Source organism: Sebastes umbrosus, chromosome 6 (genome assembly GCF_015220745.1).
Source record: "Sebastes umbrosus isolate fSebUmb1 chromosome 6, fSebUmb1.pri, whole genome shotgun sequence".
In the NCBI taxonomy this organism is placed as follows: domain Eukaryota; kingdom Metazoa; phylum Chordata; class Actinopteri; order Perciformes; family Sebastidae; genus Sebastes; species Sebastes umbrosus.
This window is the reverse complement of record NC_051274.1, coordinates 6,547,136-6,564,913: the sequence shown is the minus strand read 5'-3', so window position 1 is coordinate 6,564,913 and position 17,778 is coordinate 6,547,136. Positions and strand designations below refer to the sequence as shown.

Below are 17,778 nucleotides of genomic sequence, written 5' to 3'. Positions count from 1 at the left end.
CATTGTTCTGTGTTGTTAATTGATTTCCAATAATAAATATATACATACATTTGCATTAGCAAGTGCATTTGCCCACTCCCGTGTTGATAAGTGTTAAATACTTGACAAATCTCCCTTTAAGGTACATTTTGAACAGATAAAAAATGTGCGATTAAATATTTTGATCAACTGACAGCCCTTAATAAGCAGTAATATAACAGAACCAGAGCATTTTGATTTCAGAAAATTGACTCCATCCACTCTTCCCATCTCACACAGTAACACATCTTCTCACATCTGGCTCCCTGAAGTCCAAACATCTGTCTGTTTGATCATCAGTCCTTCTCATGAAAAAATACACTCATGTTTCATCCAAACGTGACGGAATATTTGTTCAAATGCAAGGTGAACAGGGGCGGAGACGCGCTTTGATGCAAATTCTCCCCCCCTACTCTTCTCTGCTGGCTGCGCCCGCTTTACGAGAACGCGCTCCATCCTCCATCCCTGTCATCAGTACAACGTCAGCATCTTCCGGAGGGGGGGACGCAGAGAGAAACGGGAGGAGGAGGAGGAGGACGGAGAAAGAGAGAAAGGGAGAGAGAAAGAGAGAAAGAGAGAGAGAGAGGGGAGACATACTGGATAAAGGCTACGACAAAAAAACCATGATGATAATGGAGTCGAGGCGGTGGAGGATGTCGGATTTACGAGAAAGGACTGTTGAAATTTGACAGAGGGGCTCGTGTTGAAAACCCTGTTCTCCTTTTTCTTTTTTTCTTTTTTTTTTTAAATTCCGTTTCGTTTCCACATGCTGCTGCGTGGACACTGAAGGCGAGAGAGAGAGCAGAGAGAGAGAGAGAAGAAGGGGAGCACCCCACGGATGCCTCGGAAGGTAAAAACGGGCTCCACCGCTGGCTGCTGCTGCACATCTGTCCATCCATCCATCCATCCATCCAGGCTCCAAGACGCATCTCAGCATCCTCTCCTCTCACTGGATGGTTAATAAAGGACATCCCGGAGACAACAGCAGCTCTGGACTGATGGATGAGGATGAGACACAGCTTTAACCCCCCTTTCCCCTTACCACTGTGAAATAGAGAGAATCCTGTTTTTGATGGATTTTTTTTAATCATTCATGGTGTATAGCCCCAAGGAAAGAAAGCGCGCCTTAGACAGCAATGTTGAATCACTGGTTCTTGGTCAATTATTCATTAGTGGTGGTGGTGGTGGTGTAGGTAGTAGGCTATGATTTTTTTTGTATTGCTTCAATGTAGCATTAATTTTTACTATGTTTAGTCTCTCACACACATATTTGCAGGTTAGATTTTTACATTGTGCTTATGTAGGCCCCATTTAAATAGCCTTTATAACAGCCACAGAGCCAAATTGAGGGGAGATTTTAGAAAGCTTTTGATATAGAGAAGGAAAAAAATATTGTCTGGGCATTTCTAAAGATTTTTTTTTTTCTTGTAAAAAGAGGAGGAGGAGGACGGGGGTGGAAAAAGAGAGATATAAGGAGAAAAAAACAAAACACCAAACATGTTGCCTTCCCAAGAAGCCTCCAAGATCTACCATGACAATTATATGCGCAACTCCCGTGCCATCGGGGTGCTGTGGGCCATCTTCACCATCTGCTTCGCCATCGTCAACGTGGTGGTGTTCATCCAGCCCTACTGGATCGGAGACAGCGTCAACACGCCGCAGGCCGGCTACTTCGGCCTCTTCCACTACTGCGTGGGCACCGGCCCGTCGCCCAGCCGGGAGCTCACCTGCGTGGGCAGCTTCTCCGACTTCAGCTCCATCCCGTCCGGAGCCTTCAAGGCGGCCTCGGTGTTCGTGCTGCTGTCCATGGTGCTGACCCTCAGCTGCATTGCCTGCATGGCGCTCTTCTTCTTCTGCAACACCTCCACCGTTTACAAGACTTGCGCCTGGATGCAGCTGCTGTGCGGTAGGGCATGCATTTCTTTTCAATTTACTATCACTTAACAGGCAGCTGTCGTCTTTTTCAGTCAAAAAACCCCAAGGCCCCCCAGGGATGGATGAGGAGTAACCCACCCAATTGACCCTCCTGTTGTTTGAACTGCACGCCTCGCAGCACCTATAGGAGTGTTGGTGTTGCTGTGTATTACCATCTTTCACCAATTCATTTTTAATGAATGCATTCTTTTTTTCACCCCCCTGATGTTCAGTCATTGCCACCTTGGCTATTATTTCAGCCCCTAAATCCACCAAAATCTGTTGGTCTTTCAGAGGAGATAAGACAATAAGATACATTTCAAAATGCTTGAGAAGATTAAAAAAAAGAAGCTAAACTTTACATAGAAAGTGCAAATTCCAGGTGAAAGGGTATTGTAGCGACATCATCAAACATCCTTATGGACTTCTGAGGTCAGTACACTGAGTGCCACTGGTTAACACTCTTATCATATCAGGTGACTAAGATGAAAAGTGTCTATGCAGCCGTTTCATTGTCTGTTACTCATAGGCCATGTTAGAGTTAAAGCTTCAGTAGGCAGACATTTTCAATAGGCAAACAGGCAAACAAATTCCATAATAACCATTCAGCATATTGCAATTAAAGTGTTCTGAGAGACTTCTGCACCTCTTCATGGCTCTGTTTTCAGGATTTAAAAAGTGTTGCCCGTGACGGGAGACTTTGGCCAATTACAGGTCATTTCAGAGAGAGAGAGCGTTCCTATTGGCTGTGCTCCGGCTGTTGGGCGGTGCTTGGTATTTCCTCGACAGATCTCACCACGGCTGCCGGGGTCACAAACTTTCTAATTTAACAGCTAAACAGTACACTACAAGATGATTCTGAAAACATTTGAGGCAAGAAATGGGCATTACAGTAACAGAATATTGATTTGTTTTTGATCAGCGTTGCCTAGTTTGACCGTTTGGTCAGAGTTTGCGAGTGATTGACTCGTGGCTCTCATAGACGGCAGCTGGACGGCAGAATCCAGATCAGTTCTGATTGGTTGTTTTCCTCTGGTTTGTTAAATCCTGCAGATGCCGTTAAGAGCACCGGAGGATGCGGAGGCACCTGATTTTTTTCTTTTTCAGATTACCTGTCTCGTGCACTACCTTCAGGATATAGTGACCAATCATATTTGCGCCAATCTCGCCCACTGCTGCTTTAATTGGGACCCTGTGTGCAGATTTCTCCATTCCTGCAACAACAGGAGCCTGAGACAGCAAGGAATACATGTACCGATTATTCACGCACTGAGAGCACTCCCCTGTTACCATTGATATTCCGGGGATACACCACTGCATCTCCTAACACAGAACCAGAAGCAGCAGGATCAGCAGCTTCATGCTGATGACATGCAAATGTCATTCATTCATCCGTTTTCTGCTTGTCGTATACGACGTGGATGTGATGATGTACGGGCTTATCGGGCCGTATCGCTATTTTGAGGGATGATTCCAGGTCGATTGGATTACATGTTTTCAGGGTGGTGATGTTTTCTCTCCTGCTCTTGTGGGTAGATTACAGTGCTGTCCTTCACCAATAGCTTTAGTAATGGTGAATATAGGGTCTGGAATTTGGAATCAGATAATTTTGCAATTTTTGCTTGAAAAATTACTTAAAGCTGCAAAAATGGAGCAAATATGATTAAAAAAAAGTTATTTTTATAAAATGGTCACTATATCCTGACAGTAGTGCATGAGACAGGTAATCTGAAAAAAATCATGTGCCTCTGTGTCCTCCGATGGTCCTAACGGCATCTGCAAGATTTCACAGACCGGAGGAAAACAACCAATCAGAGCTGATCTGGATTCTGCCGTCCAGCTGCCGTCTGTGAGAGCCGGCTGTCAATCACTCGCGAACTTCAATCAAATGGTCAAACTAGTCAGCGCTGATCAAATATGAATCAATATCCTGTTACTGTGATGCCTGTTTCTCGCCTCAGATGTTTTCAGAAACATCTTGTAGTGTACTGTTCAGATGTAAAATGAGAAAGTTTTAGACCCAGCAGCCATGATAAGACCAGTTGAGGAAATACCAAGCACCGCCCACCAGTTGGAGGACAGCCAATAGGAATGCTCTCTCTCTCTGAAAGGACCTGTGATTGGCCCAAAGTCTCCCGTCTGGGGCTAGATTTTCTAAAGTCTGAAAACAGAGCCATGAGGAGGTGCAGAAGTCTAGTTTTCTCTCAGAACACTTGAATTACAATATGCTGAAAGGTTATTATGGAATTTTAGTCCAATGATGCCAAAAAATGTCAGCCAACTGAAGCTTTAACTCACAAGTTCCCAGAGCCCATGGTGACATAAGATGTCATGTTTTCAAATTATTCAGTTTATTATCACAGGGGGCCGAAGAAAACCAGCAAACACTGACATTTGGAATCAGTTAATTTACGCCATTTTTACTTGAAAAATTACTTAAACGATTAATCACTTCTGAAAATCGTTTTAGAGGTTAGAGAGTTTTTCGAAGATTATTGACGATCAACTAATCAACTAATTATTTCAGCTTTACTTTCCTGACTAAACAGTTTTATTCTACTTACAGGATAAAGAGTGTGACGCTCGTATTGACTGATTATTCTGAATAGCCCACACAGGAACATTTAGAAGTTTGGTCTGATTTATTGCTGCTGCCTTTTTCAATTTCTGCTGATCTTCAGCGCCGGTACTCGTGTTTTTTCTTTTTTTTGCAACAAAATGTAAGATTGTTGTGTAAGGCAAAAAATAAATTGAATCTATGGTGATTAGATGTCACAAGGCCGAGTGAGTAAAAATGACCGCGTCAGCAAAACGTAACCTATGAGCCGCGAGAGCAGCATGTATCTCCCAGAAGGTGCAAGAAATCATGATTTCTCTCATACGCACATTTCTAGCGAGCCTCCTGTGTATATCCGACTTCTTTATAAGCTGATCAATGTGATAAATAGGCCAGGCAGAATAGCGTGGGAGTCAGTTTTCTGTACAGAAACAGTCAGCATACTGAATGAGAGGGAGGGAGAAAAGGAAGGGGGGGTGGGGGAGATCAGCACTTTTTTTCCTTCTGTATTGTTCTTTTCCTCATCTTCATCTGCCCACTCGGTCCTCTGTTCTGCCGAGTGTGTTGAAAGGGGTTTGGTGCTCTACAATCAGCAAGAATCAGACAGAATAGCAGAGGTACAGATTTTACTCTCTTTATCTAAATCTTCATGACTTAACAGGAACTGGACCCAGGTCTTTCTACAGACCATTAATCAAGCAAGATGTCGGTAAAAAGCAGCGGTGGAGTATTCAGATCCTTTACTTTAATGTGCTCTACATCAGTGGTTCCAGAAAAATGTGGAATAGTTTATTTTCACTGAGTGAGCCCAATGTGAGTAAGAGTCATGAGAGTGACTACTCTGATCGTAGGTTTCACTTCCTCCACGGTAGTTGACAACTATAGAATTCTGGTCATAATCATATTTAACAAACCAAAATCTTTTCAGATTGAAGCGAAATCTTTTCTCAAATGGGGGTCCGTGACCTGATATGTAACAATTTCCTTGACATGAAAAAGGTTGAGAACCACGAATCTATACGATATCCAGAGCATTAATATAGCAGCAAACGACTATTTGCTATGTAAAGATATAGTGGAGTAATGTCTACTTGAGCAGAGAATGAAGTCGCTCTCTCCCTCTGTGTGTGTTGGAATCCGAGCTTCTGCGTGCTTTGTTGACATAGACGGGCCGGCTGCGCATGCTTTTTGTGCATGTTCGTGCATGTGAGCGTGCCCCACTGGCTAGCTGCTCTGCACTGCTCTCATACGCTGGTTAAAGCTGATAACGCCGTCCCGAATGACAGTGCAGTCGCGGAAGCACCCACATAGCACCCACCCTGCCGTTAACACGGTTAGCTCTGTACAACAAAATTTAATCAAAATTAAGTGATTCGTGTACATAGACACACATTTTCCTTTTTTTCGTGACACTCAGCATGACTTTCATCAGCATATTGTTCCTGCTTTTTTCTGCAAATGTCCAGCACCACGTGACGCACATGACAAATTCCGCTCCAGTCTTTTCAAAATAAAACTATTTAGGTTTAGGAGTAGATCAACTTGGTTAGGCTTAGGCAACAACACTTCTTAGTTATGTTTCAGAAAAGATCGCAGTTTGGGTTTAAATAACACCGGAATTGACTTAACTTAAGTATGGAAGTTATGTTACAAACACTACTTGGATAGCTGTAGACAAAGAGTTTGAGTTAAAATAACTCCTGAAATGACGTAACGGAAGTTACGTGACAAATAAGTCAACTTTAACATCTGGTTTCACTCGGGACACAAACACCGGTCTCTGAAATACAGTAAGTGATCGGGCTGGCATTTGACTGTTGAAACAGGTCAAAGCAAAGCTACTTTGAACTACTTTATATATACAAAGGTTGTTTAGTCCAGTGTTCCAAACCCAGGGGTTTGGCTTCCCACTTACACTGCTGACTGTAAGAAAAATAGAACACAATTTTTTCATTTTCAGACAAAATTTGTATCCGTGTTCCCTCTAGTTTGCGAGTACATGTCAGAGTCTGTGAAAACTTCACACGGTTTTAGTGTCCTTCCAGTGGATGCGTGCGTTGTGTGGCGAAGGTGAGTTGTCTAATAGCTTGGCAGAGCGCCTAATGCTGCTCACCACCTTGGAGATGATCGTTTAATCATCCACTCTGCCCTGCTGGGGCGGAGCAGCATGTCTCTTGGCACTGCACAGTGACAGAGTATACCACAGCTTATACAGTAAGGGCCAATTTGAACCGGTGGTGGCCTAGATTTAGGCCAAATGGAACAGTGTCAAATAGGGAGCAGTTTGGGCCCTGATCATGATAGTGTGTCTGCTACCATACTAGGAGGGGGAAAAAAGAAATGTTCACCCAATGAAACCTTTGTCATTATCCACTCACTCTCATATCAGCTTAAAGTACAGTAAAGTTTGAACATCCATATGGGACAGCAATTTTTACTGGCTGGCTACATGTCAGAATTGGGGAGACCCTGCAACAACCAAACCAAAAGAAATCCATCCTGTGGTGGACTAATGGGACTTATTTGTTTAGTAAGGGTCAAAAAGATTGAAGCCAAGGCCAAAACACTGGGATGCAGGCCTCTTGGCAGAGCAGAGTGACACAGTGTGTCTTGGCTTCTATAAGCTGAAAATGGGCCAAAGTTGGTCCATAAGGGTAATGCACTCGAAAAGGACTATAAGATGCCACTCATAACTCTTGGCAATAAAGAGTGACTGTATTTACTAACAGGCGTATATAACGCATTTATGCAATCGATCTTTCGGAGGTTGTAGTGGGCTCAGTTTTAAAGCTAGATTGAAGATACTGGCATCATGTGAAACTAGAAAACCTAAGGAATCCATTGGTACCAACCATATCATACTAGCTGGTCGCAAAGGAGGAGGTTAAATAACGCTCTAAACTGGCGCTAAATTTTGGCAAACTAAAACTGTCATGGCCATTTTCAAAAGGGTCCCTTGACCTCTGACCTCAAGATATGTGAATGAAAATGGGTTCTATGGGTACCTACAAGTCTCCCTTTTACAGACATGCCCACTTTATGATAATCACATGCAGTTTAGGTCAAGTCATAGTCAAGTCAGCACACTGACACACTGACAGTTGTTGTTGCCTGTTGAGCTGCAGTTTGTCATGTTATGATTTGAGCATATTTGTTATGCTAAATGCAGTACCTGTGAGGGTTTCTGGACAATATTTCCATTGTTTTGTGTTGCTAATTGATTTCCAATAATAAATATATACATACATTTCTATAAAGCAAGCATATTTGCCCACTCCCATGTTGATAAGAGTATTACATACTTGACAAATCTCCCTCTACGGTATATTTCGAACAGATAAGAAAATGTGCGATTAATCGCGATTAATCATGGACAATCATGCGATTAATCGCGATTAAATATTTTAATTGATTGACAGCCCTAATTTATATCCTCCTGCATTTTATTTATTCATTTTGTATATACTTCTTGAGCTATTAATACTGTACGGTGCTATTTGATAGGTAGAGGTAGGAACTGGATGGGGGGAATGATTGAGGAGGAGGAAATTATTAATTATTATTAATTATGTGTAATATACTAAAGAGTGACAGACTAAGTTGAATTTGCTTTGTGATACAGACCCAAAGGACAACAGGGATTAAGCAGCAATGCTAGCTACCACTGAAATGATCAACAGTTTAATATAAGTAAGTCGTTATTTAGTAGTAGACAGTAATGAGGTCAGCAGGGTAAGGAACAAACCAAATGTGGCTAAAAGTGGGAAAGGTTTGGGCCTTTAGTGATCAACAGCAACCCGCTCACAGGTGACTTTTCTCCTATAGTGCCCAAGTTATGTCACACCTCGATGGGAGAGTAAATAATGGGCAACATTTTACACTTGGAATCTAGACTAAGCAGCATTTTTCCTCACACGAAAAAAAAGAACAAGAGGTGGGCTAGATTTCCCATAAGCACTCAAGGTCTGTGAAGAGCTTCGGCGCTCGCACCTTCGCTTGGATTTAGATTAATTCAGTGGAAAAATGCTCCCGGGAAAACTGCTCGTGCTTCAGTTTCACCTTTTTTTTTTGAACAAGGATGAATTTAGGAAACTGAGTTGTTTCCCTTCCTAAGGAGAGAGAGAGAGAGGTTTGTTTTGTTTATTTATGTTGTTTTCTTACCCCATCTTCTCCCACTTTATCTCCTCCCCCGCCTCCTCTCCTGTCTGTCTCTGGTTCGTATCGTTTACCTTCCATCCCTCCAGCAGATATGAGGTACCATAGGAACGCTCAGTAACCCACAAGCCTCTACAGCTTGATGCGTCTCTTTCGCCTCCATCAGCTCATGCCTCCATCTCTCCTTCACGTCTTTCCCTGTCTGTTGCAATATTAAACAGAACTAAGCAGGACATGGGGCCGTGGCACAGGGGAGGAGCTGTCCTGGGAGAAACGACCTGTCAGCGACTGTTCCGTCTCTCTCTCTCTCTCTCTGTGTGTGTGTGTGTGTGTGTGTGTGTTATAAAAGTTATTTTATGAAGTATTTTAAGTATAGTTCAAGTATAATCCAAAGTATACTTTATGTAATAAGTATATTAATATCAATGTAATAGTAGTATACTTGTGAGTGTACTACTTGAATACTTCTTGGGACCCACTTTTTTAATTGATAAAAGTATACTTCAAATGTAACAGTAGTAAACTTTGAGTACTCAACTAGAGAACATCCAATAACATCCATACTTGTAAGTTTTCTTCCAGTGAACTTATAGTACTTAGCATAATACACTTTTCTGTAAACTTGTAGTAAGATGAGAAAGTTTGTATCTCATTTTACAGCTAAACAGTACACTACAAGATGTTTCTGAAAACATCTTATGCGAGAAATAGGCATTACAGTAACAGAATATTAATTCATATTTGATCAACGCTACCTAGTTTGACCGTTTGATCAGAGTTTGCGAGTGATAGACAGCTGCCGCATATAGGAACGCTCTCTCCCTGAAATGACCTGTGATTCGAAATTGGAAAGCCTGAAAACAGAGCCATGAGGAGGTGCAGAAGTCTAGTTTTCTCTCAGAACACTTGAATTACAATATGCTGAAAGGTTATTATGGATTTTTTTGCCCAAATCATGCAAAAAACATTCTGTCTACTGTCGCTGTAAATGAGCAATTTATTATTTTGGAGTTGACCCAGGCGTCATTGAGAAACATACAGAGCTTGTGTGTGTGTTTCAGTGTGTTACAGTGACAGAGAACACAGAAACTAGTGTAGTGTTGTGGATTTGTGGCTGCAAACTGTTCTGCTAATCTCAGTGTGAGGGACAAGCCAGCAAAGCTGCTGATTTTATTCATACTGTAGTCAAATTGTTGACAGTGAGGATGGTATTTATCGTCGCTCATTTTACAGAGTTTATTGATAAAGTCTGAACCGTGGCATGCGCTCTCTTTGGTACTGAAGTTATGTTGATGTTGTTGCTGTTTGGCAGATTACTGGCAGTAGTATTTCCTTGCATGACCTCGAATGAGTCTTAAAACCCAGAAATGAATTGAATCCCCTCCGTCTGGAAGTCTGTGGGTTTTTTGAATGGGTTTTTAGTTACACTAGATGCCTGAAATAAGGTCTGTGGTTCATACAAGCTGAAGAGATTTTAACATTTTGTTCTACGATATAAAATACGTCGGTAAATATCCCCCTGTTTTGAAGCCTTTACGTCAAGGTATTATTTTAAAGGGTGCAGAGTGACCAGGCAGACAGATACATTTAACAAAAAGCGAGCTTTTAATTGTAAGCTGGTGGGAAAAAACTAATCTTACAGGAAAAAAACAAAAACAGAGGGCAGGCTGAGATAAAACAAAGTACAAATGAAACACACCACAAACCAAACTACTAACCAGAAGCCGCGAGAAACACGGGCAGGAGGAACACTAGGAACATGGCAGGAGTTACGAGTGAAACAGGAGAGAAGGCCGACCAGAGCGACAAACGAACTAGCAAAGACAGAGAGGAACACACAGGCTTAAATACGAGAGGGTGATTAGACACAGGTGGAACAAATCAGGGCGGAATTTCAAAATAAAACAGGAAAACACTGGAATGAATGAATATAAAAGAACCCAAATCCAACACAAACCAAAATCACATTAACAGAACTAATAAACCCAAAAGGGGGAACATAAGACATTCTTAACTTATAACAAAAAGAAAAAGATCAATGACCTCTGGCACAGCCACTTTATATGTCTTAAAGAAGGCGGTTGCTAACAAGCGGCTAAATGAGACTACTAAACGTCATCACGCCGACTCGTCCGCCTTCACAGACTCGTTGTGTGTACTCGTGCTCATGCGATCATGGTGTAGTTTGTTTATAGCCTAACGTTCACTTTCTATTTCAAAAATCATTTGTGAAGATTATCTTGCTGAAAAAAATGTGTAAGTATCATAAATGTGTGTTTGACACAGAGCTTATCTTCTGCAATAATCCAAAATCCAATAGAACAATCCCGTTGGCTTTTTGTCCAGGGTACCCAGGGCAATACTAACTTCCTGGTAGGCCTACAAAAATACGCCATCCCTGCAGAACTCTATAACTATGAATCAAGCATTACCATTTCTGTGAATCAGCATAGTGACACCTTGCTAGATGTCTGTGATTGACTCTGAATCACCTGCTAAATATGATATATTTGATATAGCTAACCATGCCTTATAATGCCCCATTATGCAGATATTAGTTACAATTTTTTCCTGTTCTTTCAAGTATTATAAGTATATATTATACTGAGCTGTTACTGGGAATGCATAATTACTTCATGATAATTCACCATTACTCACCATTTTTGTGTCCCCTCGAGTAGATCATCATTCTTTTAACGGGGAATCCACAATTTGTTCAAGAATGACACAAGTCAGAGACAGCAGAGTGCTGGTGAAAAAAACAAAAAATGTCCTCTTCATATTCAGAGCACATTTTACATTAATATTCAGCTCCATATGCCACATTATTAGCTAACACAGCCAGACTAGATGCTCGATGCCCCCAGAGCAGCTCTGTCTCCAAGAAATGCAGAACTAAAAATCTGCTTAAATCTTACTTCTGACACTTCATTGCACCCTGGACTCTCGCCTTCTTGGTGAGTAAAGCTTACTGTACACGGTTGTGGTTTGCATTGTAAGGAGGGTCAATAAACACAGACACTCTGGAGGTGCTTAGATAACATGTGGGCATGGTATTTTGTTAGATTCATGGTATCAGAAACGGGCGTACATCAAACGTAATTTGTGGCGATTGGGATCAGCCTTTAACCAATTAACTCTGGCATTACTTCAACCGGCAAGTTCTGTACTTCAATTCAAATTTGTATACAGGCTAAACATGGCGGGTATGATAGACATGCTGTCAAGTTTTTATTTTGTATCTACAAAATACTGTTTGAATCTTCTTTCCCAAGTTGCATGAGTTTTGAAAAGCAGCAGGTAATTTCATCATCCAAAGACTACCTCATACAGCTCTGGCTCCCTTGACACAAAATTAAATTGCTGTATTCAACCATATCGCCAGACGAGAACATTGTTGTTGGAAGATTCCGTTACAAAAACAGGATAATGCTTTTTTTTACATCCAGCGCAAACCTTGTTAAAATCCTCACTTCCGATCTGCATACACAGATATATAGTTTAGGTTAGGCAACAAAAACACTCAGTTAACGTCAAGGAAAGATCGTAGTTGCAGTTAATAAAAAGTAATTGTGTGACATTGATTGAGTGACAGTGTGCAAACTGCAGTGTCCTGCATTAACAGCCTGGTCCCCTAAAAATTACGTTCCATTTTTACGCAATTACGCATATTGTAATTCAAGTGTTCTAAGAGAAAACTAGACTTCTGCACCTCCTCATAGGCTCTGTTTTCAGGCTTAAGAAAATCTAGCCCATGACAGGAGACTTTGACCAATCACAGGTCAGTTCATTGAGAGAGCGTTCCTATTGGCTGTGCTGAGGTCATATGACCAGAACTTGGCGTTCCTTCATCAGATTTCACAATGGCGTTGGCGTCACAAACTCTCACTTTACACCTAAACCGTGCACTACGAGATGATTCTGAAAACATTTGAGGCAAAAAATAGGCATTAACGTAACAGAATATTGATTCATATTTGATCAGCGCTGCCTAGTTTGACGGTTTGGTCGGATTTCGCAAGTGATTGACAGCTGGCTCTCATAGACGGCAGCTGGACAGCAGACTTCAGATCAGTTCTTACTGCCTGTTTTCCTCCGGTCTGTGAAATCTTGCAGATGCCGTTAGGAGCACCAGAGTACACCGGAGGCACATGATTTTTTTTTCAGATTTCCTGTTTCATGCACTACTGTCAGGATATAGCGACCGTTTTATAAAAATAACTTTTTTTATTCATATTTGCTCCAATCTCGCCTACTTCAACTTTAAGTTTATCACAACATGTACAACAGTTTGTGTCCCGTGCGTTACATTTCACTTTCACTTCAAAATCAGCTGATCGTTGATCCCAAAGTCCAGTCACATTTTCACTGAAAAATGTTCAGCCCAACCATGTTGTTTTTTTTTCTAAACCTAACTATGTAGTTTTGTTGCCTAAGCCTAAGCGTTTTTGTTTAATTCACAACATTAAGCATGTGTTTACTGCGACCAATAAAAAAAGTGCGTGTTTATTGCGAAAAGTGACACCGAGGACAAAGACTATAGAAGCAAAGAGACGAAACTCTGGTGTTTTTATTTTTTTACAAAAATAGCTGCCGCCATCTATTATATTTATAATATTTTATTGTTCAACACAGGCCATTTTGGTAGAATATGACAATAGATTAGAAATAATTTGGTTTTACTTTCGTTCGACATTTTGTTAGGCGGACGTTTTAGTGGCGTCTGGTAGTCGCTTTCAGTCCAAAATGGCGCAAGCGTATAGCTTTGCTGTTGGGTGCAGATGTTGCAATGGACCGAACAATTCGCTTTCACTTCTTGGCAATATACGTTCTTCAGCCGAGGGGGTCTGACAAAGCGTCAGTATGACGAGTTGAGAAGACACCTGCCCATCCATCTCCTTGATCTTCACACCCTTACCTTCTGCCTCACTACATAAAGGACACACTACTTCCTGCGTTGGCGCAGAACATTGGTTTTAGACAAAAATTGTGAAATGTGGAATGGTCCAATATGAACACAATTCCTATGGAGGTGTATTAACTTCATGGATGCCTACATTTTCTACAGTTTTGTTGTTTAATTTGCAAACTAAATGACAAAATAGGTTATCAGCTTCTGAAACAACCCTTATGAACTCCTTAATTTTGCAAAGGAAAAACGTAGTGTTTGATACAATAGCAACGGCGTCATTTGTTGCTCTTTGTTGCTCTCTCACTCTTTCACACATGTACCATGCTACTTTGTCCATTCACAAGCAGTTTGAAGTATGCAGGGAAGCGGCAGAGCAATGGAAAGAGAGTGTGTGAGAGAGATAGAAGAGAGACAGGATGAGAGTGAGTGTAACACAGCGAGTGAATGAGATTTTGCTTACTGTACGTATGCTCCCCCTTTACTTGTGTGAGCGCGTGTGTATTAGAGCATGTGTCTGCGTGGCCACACATGCGCCTGTTCACGTGAGCATGTAAGACAGTGGGTAAATGTGTACATGATGGTGTGAGAGTTGAATTATTAATGAGAGTGTTTTCTCTCTCTTCTCTGGAGACGTGTTTTTTTCTTCTTTTTTTTCTGCACTAGTAAATGTGTAAAGACCGTGTGCTTTTGTTGTTCGTCCATGTGTATAGGCTTCGTGTGTGTGTGGTAACGCCAGCGCACGTACGTATGTAGATAAATGCGCCCACATGCATGTGTTTCCAGCAGGAGCTAAATAGATGCTGCAGTGGTCGAGTTAAATATAGAACTACAGAGAGAGAGAGAGAGAGAGACATAGAGAGAAGAGGTTCCCCGAGGGATATCCCTGCCTCTCTCTCTCTCTCTCTCTGAGATTTCTGGCCGGCTTTCCCAACCAAACGTACATGTTTTAATTATCAGCCGCTTAATAAATAATTCCAAAGTCACTGGGGTGTTTCTAAAAATATCCTGACAGCTGAATAATGGATTCCTTTGACCCTTCTCAGCATTGTCACTGTGTGTGTGTAGAAAGAAAGCAGTAGAAAGAGAGAGAGAAAGCCCCTGAAGCATGTTGACAGGATGTATAAGTATGAAGGAAAATTTCTCCATGATACATCATCCATGCTTCACATTAATATGTAATCTTTACTGAATAGCATACTGTTTATACCTCCCTTTCAAAATGGTATTTTGTCCATTGTCTTTCAATGTGTCAGGCTTTTCAGACTGTTAAACAAGTTATACTCTTTTGAAGGTGATGATGATGATTTATAGGGCTTCATCATGATCTCATTATGATCAAGGATGTTTCCACTCATGCATGTACTGCTGCATGGTGCCATTTATGAAGTAGTTCCCTCGGCTAGTTTGACCAGGAGTCAGTCCCTTAAAACTCAGGGCCCGGCCACTATTCCGTCTTTCAGAGGTTGTTACGGGCTGAGTTTTCAACCTAGAGTGAATACTGGTATCAAGCCTATGAGGAATCCATTGTTACCAACCATGTCATGCTAGCTTGTCGGGAAGACAAGTTTGGCCATTTTCAAAGGGATCCCTTGACCTCTGACCTCAAGATATGTGATTGAAAATGGGTTCTATGGGTACCCACGAGTCTCCCCTTAACAGGCATGCCCACTTTATGATAATCACATGCAGTTTGGGGTAAAAACCATGCAGTATAAATGTATTATTTTCGCCTATTTTATAAAAATTGTGTATTTGAATATTTCTGCATACTGGGGTCCCTTAACAGTCTTGAATTGCATAAATGTGGTATCGCTGTAAATCTGAGACTCTTGTAGATCCAATGAGCCCAACTGTATCCATGTGTGATGATGTTAGTCCCCATAGTAGCCACATCATTGTAGTGAGACCATTTTTTTAAACTTGACCTCACTGTATAAAATGACCTGTGGTGACCTCTAGGATAATCACAGCCTCATGAAACTTCACAACCACAAACTAGAGACCTAGAGAATTCAGAGGATGGATGGCTTTCCTAGCTAGATTGACAATAAGGGGGTTTCTGAGCAGTTTCCAGAACAGAAGCGCTCGCCATCCATTTGCCGAAAAATGCAATTCTTGCAGAAATCTCTAAATGTCAAAGGTTTTTTATACCAAATCACAGCATGGCTTTTTCTATGGTGTTCCTCAAGGTCTTGGTGTCTCAATGTGATATTTTGGAGGGATTATTGATATTTTTTATCAATTCTTGAGTGGTAAAAAATGGTTAAATTTAGCACCAAATCTGTGTAACAAATGGTATCAACCCAAAAACGGACAACTTATGAGACATAATGGAGAATGGGGATGACCATCATATACTTCTATTACAATTTATTTAATTTATTAATTCATGTTTATTTCTGATTTATTACTATAGAAAATTGACACTCCGTGCTGAGCTTTCAGATGATGTACACCACTTCCATGTGACATCTACTGTCTACTTTCTATCTCCCCCTGAACATCCTCTGCCCCCCCTCTAAAAAAGAGGGCGGAATGGTAAGGGGTTAATGAAGTAATTAAGTGAAATATCTATTTACATTATATTTGAGGTACTTTGTTGATGTGTTTAAAGCAATCTGCAGTGACTGGGCATGCCAGCATTTGTTGTGTTGCTCTTGGGACATAATGAAAGGACAGCAGAGGTTGATAGGCAGATTTCTTCTGTGGGGATCGAACCTGTCAGAGTGTTCTCATGCCAGCTGAAGTTGTCGGTTCACCCAATTAACAAATAGTTTTTTTTTCTTTCAGTTTTCAACTTTTTCTTCCAGGTTTTGGATAATCCACTTCAGTGGAAACACTTTTCCTTGGAACTCATTTTTATGGCCTGTGGATTATTCAGATCAACCTGCAACGAGATGTTGATGTATAGCTTTTTTTTTTTTTTTTTTTAATATTCAATGCTGTGAATGCAACAAACAAAAATCCCATTCACTTCCCAATTTATGATAATCACATGCAGTTTGGGGCAAGTCCTAGTCAAGTCAGCACACTGACACACTGAACTGACAGCTGTTGTTGCCTGTTGGGCTACAATTTGCCATGTTATGATTTTTTTTTTTTTTTTTTTTTAAAGTTATTTTTTTGGGGGCATTTTCCATTTTTATGACAGGACAGTGGATAGAGTCTTGAAAGGGGGGAGAGAGAGAGTGGATGCGGAAAGGGCCACAGGCCGGATTCGAACCCCGGCCGCCGCGGTCAGGACCAAGCCTTAATACATGGACGCCCGCTCTACTAACCCAGGCGCCCTCCATGTTATGATTTGAGTATAAGTCATGTGCTAAATGCAGTACCTGTGAGGATGTATATATGTATAAATTTATATATATATATATATATATATATATCATTATTATATGATCATTATTTTTTATTGACAGGATTAGATACCATTAATTAAAAAAAGGCTGTGTATCTCAGTCTCAATGTTCTTTCATCACTCACAAAAAAATCCTTGTAATTTGTATTAATTTGATTTAATTTATTAATAATTATTATGGATTATTGTATAACTTTCCAAATCTTGTGGTATTCAGAAAAAATATCTCTATATTACCAAACCACAAATAACACTATGCACGATGTGTATCTGACAATGATCAGAAGTTGGAAAAACACTACAACACTATGTGGTTACTGAAAGTTAGGTGTAGTTTCAACATCAGCGCTGGTTCATAGAGATACACTTCCAGTAATTATGAATTGGATGGATTGCCAGAGGGGACCGCTCACTGATCCTTCAGTATATCACTAAACTGTTGCGCGTGGCTCAATGAAAAACGGCGCTTGGACTTGTGAGATGACACATTATATGGTTATGTGCAAGCCTCTGTACGCCTGCCAATCCTCTTTCCAGATTTGGGACTCGTGCCAGCAACTTCCTCCTCAGCCGACGAAGGACACGGGATGAGTGAGGAAAAGATAAAGGAAGAAAGAAAGAGAGAGAGAGGGGATAATGGGTCTTTTGGGTTTTGAATCCTCAGAAATTAGCTTTAGGTAAGGTCAAGAATTTAGTAACATTTGCTAAATTTATGAATAAAAAGCAAGATGTTATCTGGATTGAGTATATTGCTCAGCTTACATTCCCTACCTATAATCAATAAATGACAAATATGTAAACAAAGAAAATCATAGAGATCATTTACAAGTATTGAAAGAGTGTAAAGACAGAATGAAAGAGGGG

The 17,778-nt window shown here is 40.9% G+C and overlaps 1 protein-coding gene across 2 annotated transcripts in view; it reads left to right on the top strand.

Moving 5' to 3' along the window:
* Positions 1-538: 538 nt before the first annotated feature.
* LOC119490334 (LHFPL tetraspan subfamily member 4 protein-like) overlaps positions 539-17,778 on the top strand; it is a 30,685-nt gene continuing 13,445 nt past the window's right edge. Inside the window, exons 1-2 of one of the 2 annotated variants that reach the window (XM_037773665.1) lie at positions 539-868; positions 1,456-1,924. In XM_037773665.1, the coding sequence (XP_037629593.1) occupies positions 1,516-1,924 (409 nt within the window). In that variant the 5' untranslated portion in view covers positions 539-868; positions 1,456-1,515. Of the gene's footprint in view, positions 1,925-17,778 lie in introns of both variants that reach the window. The other variant, XM_037773666.1, reaches the window with a different exon arrangement.